The sequence below is a fragment of the Pogona vitticeps genome, chromosome 3 (assembly GCF_051106095.1).
Source record: "Pogona vitticeps strain Pit_001003342236 chromosome 3, PviZW2.1, whole genome shotgun sequence".
Lineage (NCBI taxonomy): Eukaryota > Metazoa > Chordata > Lepidosauria > Squamata > Agamidae > Pogona > Pogona vitticeps.
Genome location: NC_135785.1, coordinates 221,847,909 through 221,867,173, shown reverse-complemented (window position 1 = coordinate 221,867,173; position 19,265 = coordinate 221,847,909). Strand labels below are relative to the sequence as shown.

Sequence of the window (19,265 nt, the reverse complement as noted above, 5' to 3'; positions counted from 1 at the left end):
GAGGCTGCTCCGGGGAGGGCGGCCGCCCTCGTGAGGGGATTTGCCGGTGAGGGGGCAGCTACTCTTGGAAGGCTGAGAGAAGAAGCGAGACGGAAGAAGGCACACCGACCTGGATAACCCCCCTTTTCCCTCTCTCTCTCACACACACACATACACACACACATACACACAGAGAGGGGCGCGCTCGCTCGCCCGCACGTACACACAACGCTGGAGCCAGCCTGAAAGTTTGCCCGCTGAGCTCTTTGCCTTCTCAGCGAGCCCTCCGCCTTCTCGACTCAAAGGTGCCCCTTGGCCCTCGGTGGCTGCCGGAAGGCGAGGCGAGGTCTTCTCGGGACGTTCCCTTCCGACCCACCACCCCCGTTGGATGCGCATTTCTCCCGCTTTGGCGGCGCCTGGGAACTTGGACCCTCGTTCCCTTTGGGGCCTGAGGCATAGCCCATTAGCCTGGAGGAGAGAGAGAAGTTGAAGCCCCCCGCTCCCCTCCTGGGGGCCAGGACGCGGGGGCTGAGGCGCCAGCCATGGGCAGCCGTGAAATGAGAGCTTTCCTGTGGAAATGTAGCCTGCTCTTCCCGCTCTTGACTGCGCGCCCGGGGGGCTGCGGCCACGTCTCCAGCAACCAAGGTAAAGGGCGGGCGAGAAGGGTGGCTGATGGGCTGTCTAGGAGATCATTACTGAATGGGCCAAAAAAAAGGGGGGGGAGGCACAACCTGTCTAACACCGCAGGGCGGCTGGTGATCAGGGCGACCTCCCACAAGCATTAAAAGAGAGCCCTGGGTCTCCCCGATGGGCTAAAGGGAGCTTTGCTTCATCTCAGCTGCCAACACCAAGCTGACTTGCTACACTTAAGTGACTGACAGAGGGGTTATGTTTTCATCTATGGAGGAAATGAAGTCAGGTTCAGGTGGTAATTGCAGGGTTCCCCTGGCCCTAGCCACGGTGGTGGGTCACTTATGCTGAGGTGATCTGAAGCTGTGTCGCTGATTAGAAACCTAGGTGAAACTTTCGCTCTCCATTTTAGTTGACATAAAGATCTCCAGTTTTGTTTTGCTCAAGTGAAAATGGAGTGAAAATAGCAGAGTGTGAAAATAGGCTGCGAGCTCACAACACCTCTTGATCCAAAGCATTTATTCCTTCACACACAACCCCATTTCTCATAGATGGGTGGGTGGATTTTAAAAACTAATTAAAAAACAGAGGGATCCTGTTTCTTTCATTTTATATGAATGATAGCTTCAAAGCCAAGTTCTCTAATCTTCTGCTCATTTTTGCTCTCTGTTTTGCCTCATCACCATGCCAAGGACATGCCCCCTCTGTTGACATCCTAACACAAGCACGCTAGGAAGCTTTCATCAAATCAGTTTCTGGACTGTATAGATATTTGAACATTCTAAAGATACAGATATTGCTTCTCCAAGTGCAGGGAGGAATCTTTGGGCTTCTGAGGCCCACCTTGACCCCAAAATGTCTCATGTCACTTCAGAAAAACTCTGTGAGGCAGCTTCCAGTGCTTCATAAGAAATGTAATTGTAGGGGAAACCCCAGAAAGCCCCTGTGCAAACCCCTGTGCATGCATAGAAGATTCGGACAACAGCTTTAGCTCTCTGTGGCAAAAGGTAACTGTTACACATGTGAGCATTTAAAATTTGGTGTCTTATCCACATATGCTCATGTGCTTATCTTTGATCATCATTGCCAACCTGATTATTTATACTCTCAAAGGGCAAGATTGTTTCCCATTCTTTATCTTGTTCATCCTCACATCAGTCCTTCATACAGGTTATCCTTTTTCCCATTTATAAATGGAAGACTAAAGCTTCCAGTCAATGAGTGTGTGATTATGCAAACATTTGAACCTATTAAAATGACATTTAGCAGTCTTGGTTAAACACAGTTGGAAAACTTTCAGGTGGATTTTATTCTTTTCAGGAAACCTCAGGGTAACTCGAAACAAATTATGCCTGTCAGCATAATTGTTCTAATATGAGTTCTCATCAAAGCCATTCTGGTTCCCCTTTTTCTTTTAGGAATTTCATGGTAACCAGCCTTGTTACTGCTTTGTGATCTGTTGGACACTCGTGCTGAGGGGAAAAAGCCACAGAATGTCAACATTTTAACTCCTATTGATTTTTTTTAAAAAATACAGAATTCTGCTCCTTCAGAATTCTATATATATGAGCAAGGTTAAATTGATGAAGCCTTCTAACTATGAGAATGTCATAAAGAGACCTGTAGTATAAGATAAAAACAGTAATAAATCTGCTTTATGTAAGGCTAAATGCAAGTTTTATTCTTCTTCTTTTTAAGGATTAGTTAGAGAAATTTTCAGTTGGATAATCAAAGCTGTTCTGGACCAAAAAAAAAAAAGGACAGTCAAGCTGTGGAAACATAGTATATTTTTAAATCCAAACGTCAATTTGAGGCTTGGATTTTGGCTATATCTAATCCAGTTTTCACACAGAGGATGCAATTTACAGATAGTTGCAACTCAACATGGATTGGCTGGTTCCACCTTCAGCAAACAACAGAAGGCTTTTTGTGTATTACCTTATATAGTGAATATTGACACCCGCTGATGTTGCAGTCTTAAAATACCATTTTAAAAGATTATCAAAATACTTTTAGAATTGGTGCCTTGATTGTATGTGCCTGATTCAATTCAGCTGTTGTATCTGTCATGCTATATTTTCATTCTCTGTACAATTTATTCATACCCAAAAGACACTGCTATGTCTAGCTTCATTATAAAAAAGGTAGCAAGAGCTGTTTCTCACCTGACGATGCAATGACTGTTAGCTTTTTGTGCAAAGTCCATACTACTACTGTGTTTTATTTGTGTGGTACATGAATAGAAACACACACACACACACACACACACACACACACACACATATCCAGGGAACATATTTGTGGTGAAGGTCCATTTGACTACCATTTAGAATCATACTATAGTAAAAAAGATATTTTCTTAAATGCTCTCTTATATGGATAAATAGCTATGTGCACAACTGCTAGTAGATAAAATACATTTCCTCATGTTCCACTTTAACTGGTGCATGATGTATTGCAAAATGGCCTACAACAATAATTATAATCTATAACAGCTATGCAATCTTTCTCCAGAAGCTCAAGGCATTTTACACACATCCCTGGTCTGATATTTTGTTATCAGAAATGAATGGCTGCTGTTTTCTTTTTAATTCACCCCATTTGGATCAACTAATATATGTATATAAGAAATCAAATAGTGATTGGTGGATGCTTCCTGTACCAGAACTACCCACACCAGGGAAGCAGGACCTATCCCATGGGATTTCTAACATTCAGAATTTGATCTGATTGCTATGGATGGAAAGCCATAGGGGAATGGTGACCAAGTTGCTTATGTCCATAAGGCTGAGCCTGTAGTAATCTGTTAATCAGCTCTGCAACATAGATGAAGTTTTGTTTGTTCAGTCGTTTATTCGTGTCCGACTCTTCGTGACCCCATGGACCAGAGCACGCCAGGCCCTCCTATCTTCCACCGCCTCCCGGAGTTGTGTCAAATTCATGTTGGTTGCTTCGATGACACTGTCCAACCATCTCATCCTCGGTTGTCCCCTTCTCCTCTTGCCTTCACACTTTCCCAACATCAAAGTCTTTTCCAAGGAGTCTTCTCTTCTCATGAGAATAGATGAAGTAGGGTTTGTTTATTGTTTGTCATCAGACTCATTAGTCCAAATTAATAATCAGTTTTAATAATTGAGTTCAATAATTAATGCAAATTTCAACACTTACTATATTGTCACCACTATGTTTGGAAAAGTATTTTTGAAAAAAATGCTGTTACAGTTCTGAGGTAATTATAACAGCAGTCAATTGTTGTTGTTCTTATAATTTTCAAAAAATAACTCTTTACTTTCATGTTTATCAAAAGTAACCAGAAGAGTTTTTGGTTGCTTTTTTTCCAATTTAAATACTGTGAGCCACTACTTGTTGTAGAAAACATACTCTCCTTCCATTTTCTTCATCATTACTGTTTCTTAACACCAATAACAAACCATATGTGAACAGCATCAGGCAAAGTTAGATTCAAGACATGGATCATGTACTAGTCATTCACCATTTAGTGAGCACATATAGCACATAAATATACAAGTAATGAAAAATTAGTTTAACCTCAAAATGAGAGACAATATTCGTTTTAAAATTATTACTGAATGTAATTTAGTTATGTCTTTGTTATTACAAAAAGAAATTAACTACAAGTAACTTGTTAGAAAGCAGGGGAGAATGAGAACCATGTATGCTGCCCTGAGCTCAAAGGAAGAAAGGCAAGCTATAAAAGTAACAAATAAATAAATAAAAATAATAACAACTTATTTTTAACTAGTGACTTCCAGTCTTCGCGAATGCATCCTTTGATCATTTTCTGACTACACTGTCTAAGGCTGAAATCCCAATAAAGACACCTATATAAACCCCTTTATATAGGAAGAGTGTAATGAGTAAATATGAATAAAATTGCACTGTAAGACTCTAAAGGAGGTAGTTTAGGTGACTGTGTATAAAGTTCTTATTAGAAGTAGGTGTCAGTGAATCTGGTGTGATTTATCTATGACCAAACATGTATGGTATTGTGGAATGATTAAATTAACCCATGCTACATAATATAAAGATATGCCTTGCAGATGAGAAAAAAAAACTGTTTATGTGGTGCTTTTTAAAATATATTTTTTCTCCTTTTGTACTTTTTCCCCTTTTTGCATTCTGTGAAATATCTTAAGCAGGAAGATCATACTATTGATTGTGTAGTTTAAAAATAATAGAATTGTTCATTAGTAAGAACTTCATCAATTTGTTCCTCAAACACAGAGATAACACAGTACCCACAATGAAGTATATGCCACAGAAGTTTTGTGTCAGCAAGAAGTGTTCTTTTCCAAGTAAGCTGAAAAAATCTTCTTCATTCATGTCAGAAAGAATTCACTGGTGCTTCTGGACAAGAAAACTTCTGGAATTTGAAAATCAGCGGATAGCTGCTGTCATAGCCCAGGGAACACCCAAATGTTATCACATTCCTCTCAGTTTCCTTCCATGTCCCCAATATATAACCCTGAAATAGAATGTTATAAACGAGTATCACAAGAGTAAAACCACAGACTTCATAAACATGCTGGAACAAGCACCAAATATTTATTTTAATGTATTGGATGTTCAAAATAAAGCCAAGTTTTATTGTAACTAAAAAGCTAAAATAACATTTTGAACTTGGTTTTGCTTTGAACATCTTGGACCTCCTTTGTTTCAAAATATTTGGAAACAGTAACAATTTAATGCAGTCATAAAGTAAACATTGCACATGAATGATCCCTTGAAAAATAAAATATTGGTTGTTATGCACAGAGAGGAAACATTTATAACCTTTTATCTCACAGAAATCAGTGGAACTTCATCCTGAAGTAAATTAGTCTGACATCATCAAAATATACAGATTTATATTGGATTATATCCTTGGAAGAAGAACAGTTTACTATTCACCAATGGAAAAACATAGAGAACTACTTCAGAGAGCTACATAAAGAACCAAGGGCAATTTCTTTTAAAATAAATTGCCCTTGGGTCTTTATGTAGATCTCTGAAGTTCTCTATGTTTTTCTATTGGTGAATAGTAAACTGTTCTTCTTCCAAGGATGTGATCCAATATAAATCTGTATATAGTCTCCTTCATATTTTGATGATGTCAAAAAATGTCATCATAGCATATCATATGGGGAATATCTTTGCTTAGGACCCTATAGACTGACAGCCAGTTAAAACAGGCAGTGTTGGGCTAGACAGAAATAGTCTCTTTGATACCAGGTCATATGTAATAGCATCATATGTAAGAAAAGGTTGTATCATCTACACATATTCACTAAGGAAAAAATAATTTCACAAAATAGCAGATGGAATTCTAATTTTGTGTGTCGTGTGTGTGTGTGTGTGCGCGCGCGCACACACACACGCATATGCATAGTTATATAAATAGATATATGCATCCCTCTTTATTTAGTTTATTTTCAAACATTTGTGCAACAATCACTCTTCTCTGCTGTTCAAATAAAACCGAAGCTTTAATTCTTTAAATTTACTTCCTGAGCTTTTCAATTGTTTTCACTCCCTTGTAAATCAATGGATGGTGCTGTGTTCCGTGTCTGCCAAGATATACCGAAACAATAGTATTGACAAAGGAGTGAACTTCATTCATCTTAATTGAGTAGTAACTTCAAAAATAAATTGTGACCAAGGTAAGCACTGGTCTCCACTATTGAGAAGATCTGTGGACAGCCCAGATAATTGCTCAGAGAACACTGTGCACAAGTACTGCATCAAAAATCAACTTGAAATCAGGATCTTTGAGACGCATGGATTCTGCCTCTAAATAGCTTTTCTCCCCTGGCTTAAAACTAGTTCTTTGTCACTGCTATTTATTCAGTAGTCAAGCTGTTTGTGAGGTTAAATTTAAAAAATGTATACATGGTAGTTTTCTTGTTGGCTGCCAAACTCATGTTACCTACCCATTTTACTGTGTAATCTCAGGGGAACAGCTTGGTTTTCCTCATTTTGAAAACCCCAAACTTCACACCTAGAAAACACAAATAGAAACAATTAAGCACATTGTGTAAATTTAGAAGATCGTCTTAAGTTGTATCCTTTATTTTGATTATGTAATTTGTTTTGGGGTTGTTTTGTTTTGTTTTTGTTTTTTTTTGGGAATTTTAAGTTCAGTTACATAACTGATGGATATGACAGGGTATCAATCTAACAAGGAACTGTGAATAAATCATGAAACATGTGTGGCTGCTAGTCATCTGAATTAGTTTTTTAGTTTGGTGCTTATGTAGAACACAGCTAAATTACTTGTTATTCCTGTTGAGCCCAAGTTTAGGCATATATATTTGTCTTCTATCAGTGGCACAGAATAAAAGAGTTCTCTGCCCACTGGAACCTTCCCTGAATCCCTAGCTTACTTGGTTAGGTTATGTCTGAATCTCATTGAGACCAAGAGCAGATTCTTGTGCTAAAAAAATGTGCAAAATTTAAGGTCTACTCATAACCTTAAACTGGATTGTATCTTTATTCTCAGGTGATGTCTCTCTGTTTTCAAATATTATCTTTTTGATATCTATTCCTAGAATAACTTTGATTTCAAATGGCTACTTGGAGTCTCTGGTCATATGGTTAGTTCTAAGCCAATGCATTGCTGCTCTGCAGATGATTACAGGGCAGGCTCTTTTACAGACTTTTAAGAGAAAAGCAAACAGAAATCTTCCTCATTGCCTACTTCGCTCTCCTCCCACCTCCAGGAGGAAGTTTTCCATTTGCCTTGTCTTTTTTTTTAAAGTAATGCAGCACATATGCGTTGTGCTAATACACCTTAAACATTTATTTTTCTCTTTCTCTGTCCTTCCACAAAGCCTAGGAAGTGTTTAATTTGCTGATATCCTGAAGTGGCTCTCTTTTTATCTTCACAATATTGGCAAATCAAATAGGAAGGCTCATTTTTGGTTCAATTCCATTGATTGCACTATAAATGAACAAAAACAGAGCAATCTTACCTGTACCAAAAAGTAAAAGCCCGTGACAGGAGTCAGAAAGGTGTGAATAGAACCACTCTGGGTTGGGCTGGTTCACTCCAGTGAAGACATTGTCTGATCACCATCTTTAGGAGTGAACCAGTTCATCCCTGCAGTGGATCAAACAGAGGGCTAAATTCCTGTGTAAAAAGGTAAAGGTAAAGGTTCTCCTTGACATTTAGTCCAGTTGTGTCTGACTCTAGAGGGTAGTGCTCATCCCCTTTCCAAGCCATAGAGCCAGCGTTTATCCGTAGACAGTTTCCGTGGTCACATGGCTAGCGCAACTAAATAAGGACCACCATTACCCTCTAATGTACTTAAGAAAAAGGCACGGTGAGGAAAATGGGTTAACTCCATCCATATGCAATCCCCTGAGTTCCTTTGTGAAGGACACAATAAAAATGTAAGGAAAAAGGAGAATGATGGATTAAGAGTTGTTTGATTAAGTAAGAATTAGTAAGAATTTTCTGAGCACATTTCAGTTTGGATTATTCTTAAGGCACTGTTTTGACCTGTATGCATTTATTGATAGTGAGTCCCCCCTCTCTCTTATTAAGCACTGAATTTTTTTTTTGAAAGATCATAGAAATTGATCATGCAGTCTTTCACATTTAGAATTTTAAAGGAAACAGTGATTCATGCTAGAGTATCATCATTAATTAGCATGAGAAATCTCAAATCTATTGTAATGTATGTTTTAAGGAATTTCCACATGACACTGGCTTAAGTAGCAAACAGCCACTATTAGATTACTAGCCCTTATGCAAAGATGTCTCCTGCTCCATTAACATATGTGTGGAGAATATGACAATAGTTGTATTTGTTGACATATTGCTCCATCTGTCTTCCTCCCTACATTGATTCTGCCACACTGTAATGGGGAAACCATGGCTGCCAACTTCCCCTGTATGCAGATGTTCAAGGAACAGTAGATCCCTTAGGTTAAAGGTTTGCAGTCTAAGGTACACTGGGAGTTCTTATAATAAAGCTATTGCATATGCCCAAAGCAGAACACTCAGGCAAACCAGCCATCTCAATAGATCTCACATGCAATACAAAGAGTAGATGAAAGAGAGAACTGTCACATTCACATTCAATTTGTTTTATTTCCCAAGTTTTGGAGAAAAAGCCAGAAATTTTACTGACTTAACTTTTAGTTCATCTTGTGTTCTTTTTCAACAGGCATATTTAGAAAATTATTGAAAATGATAGAATTATGGAATTGTTTATCGTGAAGGTACCTCCAAATGTCATCAACCAACCCCTTACAAAAGTTGGAAATCCACAGCTAATATGTCCCTAACAAGCATATAACTAATCTCTGCTTTAGAAACTTCAGTGATGGAGAGTACACACACTCCACCCCACCCTGAGGCTGTCTATTCTATCATCGGGCAGGTCTTACAAGAACTTCTCTCCAACATTTCAGCATAATTTCCTTTCTTATAATTTGAATCCGATTCGATTTCGATTTCGATACCTTTATTGGCATATGATAATTTGAATCCAGTACTTTGGTTCCTAAACTGGAGCTACAAAAACAAGCTTGCTCCATCTTCCATGTGGCAGCCCTTTAGATTTCCAAAGATGCCTGTTAGAGATGGGCATGAACTGCCAATTTGGTGGTGTAGCGTTCACCCCTTGTTATGCAAAATAAGTCATGTATTATTCATGTCTAGGCAAATGTGGTGGAGAGGTTAAAAGGTGGAGCCTGAGAGGAGGAGTCAGTCAGTCAAGAGTCTGTTACAATATTGTCTACACAGTATTCGGAAAGGGGTCTTACACTGTTGTCCAAGATGTGTCCACTTCTTTCAGTGGTTGGAATAAACCCCTGTGCATTTCAGTAGGACTTTATCTCATATAAGCATGTTTTAAAATTACAGTTGAAGCTTATATGACACATTGTAAAGGTCCGATGTCTGGGTGACAATATGTGATGCAATTTTTCCACCCCAAATCTTCAAGATATGAAAATACGCATTTTCTTTGTGGGGGCCTATATATTTGAAGAGAACTGTTGGATAGGTCAGTGATAGACATGGGATATTTGCATTCATATCCCTGAGGATATGAATATGAATATCAGCACCATTGGTCCCTGGGAAAACCAGCCCTACCCTCCTGAATCAGCAGGTCCACTTACTGCTCACTGCACGGCACATGTGCCCAGCTGCCTGCACCACATGATGACCAGTAAGTGGACATGTCAGTTTGAGGGGGAGAGTCTGGTTTTCCCAGGCCCCTGTGGTGCCAATATTCATATTGCATCCCCAAGAATATGAATACAAATATCCCATGTCTAGTCAGTGGTCTGGATATCTGGCTGAGTTCATTATCCATAAGGTCCCTTCCAGCAATTCAGTTCTAATATGATGATGATTTCATAGATTTATTCGCGAAGGCTTTCACGGCCGGGATCTAATGGTTGTTATGGGTTTTTCGAGCTCTTTGTGCTGTCCTCTGAAGATGCCAGCCACAGAGACTGATGAAATATTAGGAAGAACAACCTTCAAAACAGGACCAAAGAGCCCAAAAACCCACAACCATTTCATAGATTATTTGCTCATTGAACCAGAGCTCAGGGAAGTATCAGAAAGTACCTCCTATCTTCTTAGTTTCCTTCATATCTTGCAATTGTAGAGAGCCATTATTTGAACTTTCACATGCAAATGTGACATTTGTTAGGCTGGAAGACATATACCGTTTTTCATTCGCATACAGTAGCACAGTATAAACTGGTTTTTGAGCTTTGTTTAAGTGGCTAAACCATAACTTTGTGAAAGTCATGGCAGAGAATCCTCTGTCAGGGACCATATTACCCCCACAATGACATTCTGGAGTTTTTCCTCTGAAGCAGTCTATGGTGAAATTACTTCTGTCAGAGGTGCAGATTTACAACTAGAGCTCCCAGAGTTTCAGATGCCATCCAGATGTCTCATCAGATGACTGCTATTGCTGCACAAAAGAAGCAGCACAAATCCCTTTTAAAAAAGAAAGGGGAAATGCTAAAGAAAAAGAATACTTTGATTGTATGTCTCTACTAAAAAGTAAAAAATGTTGAGCCCTATCCCTCTCATTTGTCATTAAATATCAGTAGCACACTTCCACCCTACTTCCCCCCCCCCGCCCTAGTCCACATCCCGTGACATTCTTCTTGAGAATATTTGGAACATTCATAGAAATGGCTCACTAGTTTGGTGGCATACTGTCACATGTTGAATTTCTTGCAGCATGGTTTTATATATACAATATTTACTCAGAATTAAATATCATTGAATTAAAAAGGACTAATTCCCAGTGTAAATGAAAAGGAACTGCAGCTGCAATTTCCTTAGTTTCCTTAAGTTCAATTATACAATTTTCCTTTTCATACAACCAGCCCAGATTTTATTTGGCACAAATAAACCATGAAATAAAATATCAAAGATTTTTGGTTCATGCAAGTGTATCCCTGAGATACACTGGTTCTTGAGGAGTTCTAAATTTCTTTGTGAATCACTGTACAACTAAAAAAAAAGCTGTGGTATTCCATAAACATGCTACTAGTCCATTTTCAACCATTTTTTTCAAGTGCTTATGCTAGATGCACTTCTTTTTTAGCTCAGCTTCAGATGTGAACAGCAGGCAAATTTAAATGTGCATATATTTTTGCATTGATTAGCATAGGTAATTGAGCAGTAGTTTCTTCTTAAGCTCTGGGAAAGATAGCAAACAGTTCTTGTTTTACCCTCACTGCATCACTGTAGTCATTTTTCTGATTATAGACTACGATAACATACGGGACAAAATAAAAAGCAGAATCACACTGACTGTGTTGCTTCCTTGTGTATGTGATAATAAAGTAGGGAATGTGGCATACTAGTAAGCAAAAGTCTCTCATGTTCTTTAAATCAATTTCTGTTGAATGTGTGCCTTTTCCAAGCAATGCTTCTATTAGGTTTCAGATCCCGGTCTTTCATCTCTACCTCCTACTGACCAGTTAAATGACTTTGAAGCATGATAATGCTTCCAAGTTGAGAAGAGTTTTTACATGTATTAGGAAGCTCCCAGCAGTCTCATTAACTGAATTTCAAGATTATTAAAATACTCTGTAGAGAGTGAGGACTGGCTTACTGGCATAATTCCCCTGAATAGTGCCATTCACACTTGTAATATCTGGCAATGATCTCTGTATCTCATAGTTTAAACATAAAAAATGCTAGTAAAATTGAAAAGAACAAAAAAAAAGAGAGTAAAATTAGATGAATAGAATAAAAATCACCAGAAATATATGCCATTTAAGTTTGGCTGATGGGCAGCCTCAAGCCCAAACAGAAAGGGGCATTATTGGGGTAAATCATATTCCCTTTTTAGACCATGAACTATCCCTGATTTGTTTTGTATTTGATTCCGTGTTTCTAAATGTTTAAAAAAACATAGTTACTATCCCATTTTGTTCCAGTTCTTGTATCAGCTCAGTATTTATATACCACTTAGAAAAATCATATTGTAGATTTCTACATATTGGCCAAAATCCTGTTGCTTGGCATAATAAACCAAAGTAGACCATTGAATCAATGAGGATTTGGTGAATCAACCCTTCTATAAATTCCAATGATTTAAATAGGCTTACTCTAGCTGTCAGTTAGCATAGTAAGTTGCAGTTAGAGTAGGCTCATTTGAATCAATTCAACTTGCAAAGACTTATAAAATCCCCAATGGGCCTACGTGAGTTACTATTTACTACTAGATATCAGCCAGAATCTTTTATGATCCAGGTGTAAGTGTCCAAGATATTAACAACAGTAACAATGAGATAATATGCTTAAAAATGGTGCCCTCTCAAGTCATTACACATGTCTTTTTCTCATAGCAAATGCTTTTTCTCACCCCATAGTTTTTACTTAGTTGTGCTTTGTTTTGCTATTGATCATTAGAAGATAAACATGAGCTAACTTTGCAACTGATTGCTGACCCAACCCTGAACAAATCGCATGTGTTGATCATAAGGAATATACATTCCTCTTAGCATTTTGTTTGATGCCTAAGAACTGGAGCAGTAATGTCTTAATTTAGTTCCTTTAAATTGGTTTCATCAATCTAAGCTAGCAGCACCACAATCCTATAATGATAGAGCAGCTGTTAAACACTGGGAATCTCCACTTCAGATCCAAAGACAAGCTATTATGGAGAATGACTGGAGAAAATTTGGCTCAGTTGTGTCAATTGTCACATTCTACACTGTAGTCCTGGCTGTATACTGGCAGAAGAAAGGCTGCTGTCTTGTCTGGTAAACATGGTTGAAAAACTGGAAAATTTTAATTAAAAGTTAACAACACCGTATGAGTAACTTTGTATTGTTACTCTGATGCAATCTAAGTAGGGAAAAATTTATTAAGATGCCCAAGGAGCAAAACAACCAGTATTAGAACTTTCCAGGAACTGTTTTTGTTCAAAAATGGCAGTTTAGGGCTAAATCCAGTTGTTCGTCCCAGCTAGATTAGACCCATTGAATCAAAAGGACCTTCATAAATGTTGATATAATAAATTATATCCCCTAATTGTGGATAACATCTGGATTTAAAATTAAATTCAAAGGCCACCACAAAGAGAGAAAGGGGGAGCAAAAGGCAAAGCTACACCGACAATGAACAGTAAAGAATTCAGAGTAACTTCTTCAGTTTTTGAAGGAAAATGGAAGTACAACTTAAAAATGAGAGGAAGGGTAGAAGTATAGAATTAAACCTTTCTTCCTTATATTCTGTCCAAAATACTATGAAGGCTGTAGGGACATTCATGCTGAGACTGGGACGACTCAGGACTTCATGGCCGCCATGACAACCATGGGACTGTCTCAATGTGTCATCGGCCCGACACATGAGAAGGGCCATACCTTGGACCTGGTTCTTTCAACGGGACTGGAAGATGGTGGTCTGGATGTGGAGGGGCTGGTTGTGACTCCATTGTCATGGTCAGACCACTTCCTGGTCAAGTTTAGTCTATTGGCTTCTTCTCCCCTCTGCAAGGGTGGTGGATCCATTAAGATGACTAATGGATCCAGATGGATTTCTGAATGCTCTGGGGGATTATCCATCTGATATGGTCGGCGCTCCTGTCGAAGCTCAGGTCTCCCTATGGAATAGGGAGATGACCCGGGCAGTTGACACGATTGCGCCTAAGCGCCCTCTCCCTGCACGCAGAGCCCAGACAGCTCCCTGGTATACTTCTGAACTGCGGGCGATGAAGCGAGAGGGGAGACGGCTGGAGCGCAGGTGGAGGAAATCTCACTGGGAGTCCAATCAAGCACGACTTAGAGCCCATTATCGGGCCTATTTCGTGGCAATACGGCTGGTGAAACGGCAATATTTTTCCAGCCGTATCGCTTCCTCAGAATGTCGTCCAGCAGAGTTCTTTCGGGTGGTCCGGGATCTTCTTCAACCGGGAAATCCGGTGGAGGTCCCGGACTGCTCATCAGCTCGCTGTGATGAGTTTGCCATCCATTTTGAGAGAAAAATCACTCAGATTCGTAGTGGGTTGGACTCCACAGTTACGGCAGAATCAGAGGATGTGTCCAGTGTACCGTGCTTAAGTCAAGTATTAATGGATGAGTTTCAATTGTTGAGACCTGAGGATGTGGACAGGGTGCTTGGATCTGTCCGTCCTACTACCACTCCACTTGACCCTTGCCCATCCTGGCTAATTGAAAGATCTGCCAGGGGGGTTCACACCTGGGTCCAGGAGGCCGTGAATGCCTCTTTGAGAGAAGGAGTGGTCCCTACCACCTTGAAAGAGGTGGTAATTCGGCCACTCCTTAAAAAACCTAACCTGGACCCAAGGCTGGTGGTTAACTACCGACCAGTAGCGAACCTCCCTTATTTGGGCAAAGTGTTGGAGCGGGTTGTGGCTGGGCAACTCCAGGCGCTGCTGGATGAAACGGATTTTCTGGATCCATTTCAATCGGGTTTCAGGCCGGGTTTTGGTACAGAGACTGCCTTGGTCACCCTGTATGATGACCTTTGCAGGGAGAGAGACAGGGGGAGTGTGACTCCTGGACCTCTCAGCGGCTTTCAACACCATCAACCATGGTGTCCTTCTGCATAGGCTGGCTGGGTTGGGAGTTGGGGGCACTGTTCCGCTCCTTCCTGACTGACCGTGTCCAGAGGGTGGTGCTGGGGGACAGTTGCTCTGCCCCGTGGCATTTATGTCATGGGGTTCCTCAGGGCTCAATACTGTCCCCCATGCTGTTTAACATCTGCATGAAACCGTTGGGAGAGGTCATCAGGAGGTTTGGGCTGAAGAGTCAGCTCTACCTCTCATTTTCCACCAATCCAGGTGAGGCGGTTTCTGTGCTGAACTCGTGTCTGGACCTGATAATGGACTGGATGAGGGTTAATAAATTGAAACTCAATCCAGACAAGACGGAAGTGCTGTTAGTGGGTGCTTCACCGGACAGGTTGGAGGGCCATTTCCCTACCCTGAATGGGGTTACACTCCCCCTAAGGGACAGGGTCTGCAGCCTGGGGGTGCTCCTGGACCCCAGTCTAAATTTGGAAGCCCAGGTGGACTCGGTGGCCAGAGGTGCCTTCCTTCAGCTGTGGAAATTATACCAGCTGCGGCCCTACCTGGACGAGCGGAGTCTCATGACAGTTACACACACACTGGTAACATCTCGTATTGATTATTGCAATGCGCTCTACGTGGGGCTGCCTTTGAAGACGGTCCGGCGACTGCAACTGGTCCAGAATCGAGCTGCACGGCTGGTGAGTGGTGGAGCTGCTAGAGATCACATCAAGCCGATTCTGTTTAATTTACATTGGTTACCAGTTGCTGTCCGGGCCCAATTCAAAGTGCTTGTTTTGACATATAAAGCCCTAAACGGCTTGGGCCTTGGATACCTGAAGGACCGCCTCCTTCCATATGAACCTACCTGGCAGTTAAGATATAGCTAGGGGGCCCTTTTGAAAGAGCCATCCCTTAAGGAGATAAGAGGGAGGGCTTGTAGAGAAAGGGCCTTTTCGGCAGTTGCCCCTAGACTATGGAATGCCCTCCCGACTGAGATTCGTCTGGTGCCGAAGCTGATGACATTTCGGCGCCAGGTCAAAACCTTCCTGTTCCAAATGGCTTTTAACTGAAATAGCATCAAATGTGGGTCTGATGGCAACTTTTAGAATATATATTTTAATTGCATTTTAATTATTTTGCCCTTTTATTTTGCCTTTTTATTGTATTTTAAATGCTGTAAGCCGCCCACAGACCTTCGGGTAGTGTGGGCGGCATATAAGTTAAATAAATAAATAAATAAACTGTTACTAGCCCTTCTCTTGTGTCAGTATGTAGTCTTTTAAGCTAGTGCGCTAATGAGGGGCCAGGAAAAAAAGGCAGTGGAAAAGTGTTTTCCAAAAACAATAGATTTTCTAAAGCAAAATATGAATGCAGGGAGATGAGTGCAGTGTACTGTCAACATTCAGCAATATTTAATGATGGATTTACGTGTTACCTATTTTCCTTTTGTGCTTTGAATGGATCGTGTATCTTAATTGAAATGTATGTCTCCAGAAAATATGTACCCCCCAGAAAATATGTGTATTAAAACTATGGACACAGTTGACAATTTCTAAGCAGGAAGACAGAATCAGTAAGAGATTGGATTTGATTGCATGTTGACATTTACTGTGCCATACCTAGGATATGAAAATATATTGACAACAAATGAATTCTCATTTTTATCTCCAAATATACTTTTCTCCTGGGTTCAAATGTAGAACATGATTTGTAAAGGCTAATGTAGATGAGATGATAAAACTAGCAGAGGGAGGGAGTGCATTCAATTCAGTTTCAAAACCATGGTGGTGATCATATTTTAATATGGCATGTTGTATGTCTAAACTTCCTGACATTTCTGGTGGTATAACTGAAGATCTTGGGCCATATTCTTCCCTTGTGAAGCTTCTCTGCAGATCATATATTTCAGAAGTATTCTTCCTAATTGTCACCCATTTTAACCTAATGGAAAAAATAATCAGTTTGGTTGTGGGTTTTCCAGGCTGTTTCAGTTTCCTCTTAATATATTAATCAGCTGCTTCTGGTATTAACAAATACACAAGTGAGTAGGATTGTAGATCAGGACTTCATAATTAGAGTAGGTTTAATACTAAAACACAGGTTTTTTTGCCTCAGAAATTCTCAGCATGTGTATCAAATATCTGTTCCTGTTGTTTTATTCAGTACTTTAATACTTGCAACAGAAGCTTATTTGACCAGGCTACATTTTCTATTGCAGAGTAGCTTTTTGGAACAGCTCTGGTAATGATCCAAATGAATTACAGTATGTGTTGTGAACTGTAGTACCATTTAGATCAAATCTACTCAACAGTAAGGGAAAATACACAATATTCATTATACCAAAAATTATTGATAGATATTTCTGAGTATAGGCTGGACTGCTTTCAAAAACTGGGTCTCTACTGATCTTTGCTATGAAATGACTATGAAAGACTATGAGCCCACAGTTACAGAGATTAGCCCTCCTCATATATAGGCTTTCATTTTTATGCAGCTTTTTAAAACAATACAGCCATATACCGTATTTGCCGGTGTATAAGGCGACTGGGTGTATAAGACCACCCCCCAACATTCCCACTCAGAATGTAGAGTTTGTTATATACCTGCTGTATAAGACTATCCCCTCTTTCGCATGTGTTATTCTGCTTTGGCTGCATCATGGGGAGAGTTCCTTTTGCCCCTTTTGGTTCCTTTTTGGAGAGAGCCAGGGTTTGCTGGAAGAAGGAACAGCAGAGAGGCGGCAGCCATTTTGAGAGGCAGCAGCCATGTGGTGGCATCTCAAAATGGCTGCCGCCTCTCTGCTGTTCCAACAGTCAGCTGTTTGGCACTAGAGTCAGGCTGTTCCCAGGCTAGGAGCGGGGCCCTACTCAGTCTTACTACCAGGTAAGTGACTTCGCTGGAAGAGAGGGAGGGTTTGCTGGACATGCACCTGGCGTACAAGATGACCCCCCACTTGGAGGCATGTTTTTCAGGGCCAAAAAGTCATCTTGTATGCCAGCAAATATGGTATGTCTATTCAGATAGTTGGCGCACTGAGTTCAGTGGCGCTTATTTTCAAAACAGTGATATAGGAATGCAGCCTATATATTTAGATCCATATTCATTATCATGCAATGAATTAAGAATTAATTTTTTAAAAAGCAATTTTTTATGAATTAGTTGGAGAAAACATACTTGAAAGATACTGTATTCCATATCAACTTAGAGTGAGATTTACTTAGAATTCCAACTTTCATAGGTTATACAGTATATCTTACAAATAACTGAAATTTAAATTTTGCTCTTGTCTACATTCCCTACCCTTACCATGTTTCCCTGAAAATAAAACAGGATCTTATATTAATTTCTGCTCCAAAAAACGCATTAGGGCTTATTTTCAGGGGGTGTTTTATTTTTTTCATGAACAACCATCTACATTTATTCAAATACAGTCGCGTCATCTTCTGGTTGCTGCACAATGGAGGGAGGGGTTTCACTTAACTAGGGCTTATTTTGAGGGTAGGGCTTATATTATGAGCATCCTGAAAAATCATACTACGGCTTATTTTCAGGTTAGGTCTTATTTTCGGGAAATAGAATAGAACTAATCTAATTCTTCTTGTTTGTATCACTCTCAGTGTTGAGAGACTCTGTGGTTCCATTTCAGTAGGACAAACACTTGAGGGCCACTTCAGCGCAGCAAAGACAAAATATGTTGTCTCTGTGCTTTATTTCTATAAGTCAGTCATGAACTAAGAATTTACAGTTCTCTTATTTTTGTTGTTTAGAAAGGTCACACAAATATAAGAAAACATATACCTGTACCCAATTAATTCTGTGCTTATATCTGCCTTCTTTTTTGCAGAATTAAATCTGCCAAGTGTTTTACAACATTTAGCATTTTTCTCTCTGAAGAAAATTTTTATTCAAATGCTTGCCTTTATATATATAATCACAAAAATACATCTTGCTGAATAGATGCTGCTGTAAATAGAACATTTCTAAAGCCCTCCAACATGGATTGTCAGTGTAGCATGCAACATATATATTTGGATTTGCCTTCATAGCTACTCAGCAGCACTCCAAAGATCCTTAGTGACATTCCCCTTGCCTCACTGGGTTACATAAGAGGCACTTAAGGCTGAAGTGGCCCTTTGGAGAATTACTTTGAACTAAGTCACTCAAAGTGACATTACTTCATTTTCAAGAGTAGTGATGCAATGCTTCTGCTGTACTCTACCTGCCTAATCATCCTCTTCCCAGACATATTCATTACCGACAACTGAAAGTCTCAGAACAGCTTCCTATTCTGCTTTCCCAGGGCATTTGTTGCACACATCTTTTTTTTAATGAAACCTTAGATTTTTAATAATTCTTTATGAAATTAATACATATAATGGCTGGCGCACACTATTAATATTAAATTCTGTAGAAATGTTGTTCGATTTGGCCCACTGAATGCTCTTAATTAAGATGTTTGCTTGTGTTTTCACTTAATGGCAAAGCAGAAAGTTTACTTCCCACTGAGGAGAAAGCATACAGATTTGCACTGGGGAGAAAATTAAACAGGTAACTTGAGTACTGATACAAGAGAAGAGATCACTACACAGTGACCATATAAAGCTGTTACACCTCATAGTAGATTTG

At 39.8% G+C, this 19,265-nt stretch overlaps 1 protein-coding gene across 4 annotated transcripts in view; it reads left to right on the top strand.

Annotated features, from left to right (window-relative positions):
* The first annotated feature begins 419 nt into the window (after positions 1–419).
* EPHA6 (EPH receptor A6) overlaps positions 420–19,265 on the top strand; it is a 558,183-nt gene continuing 539,337 nt past the window's right edge. For all 4 annotated transcript variants that reach the window (XM_078389828.1, XM_078389827.1, XM_020810349.3 and 1 more), the window contains exon 1: positions 420–624. In XM_078389828.1, coding sequence (XP_078245954.1) covers positions 522–624 — 103 coding nt within the window. In that variant the 5' untranslated portion in view covers positions 420–521. The remainder of the gene's footprint in view (positions 625–19,265) is intronic.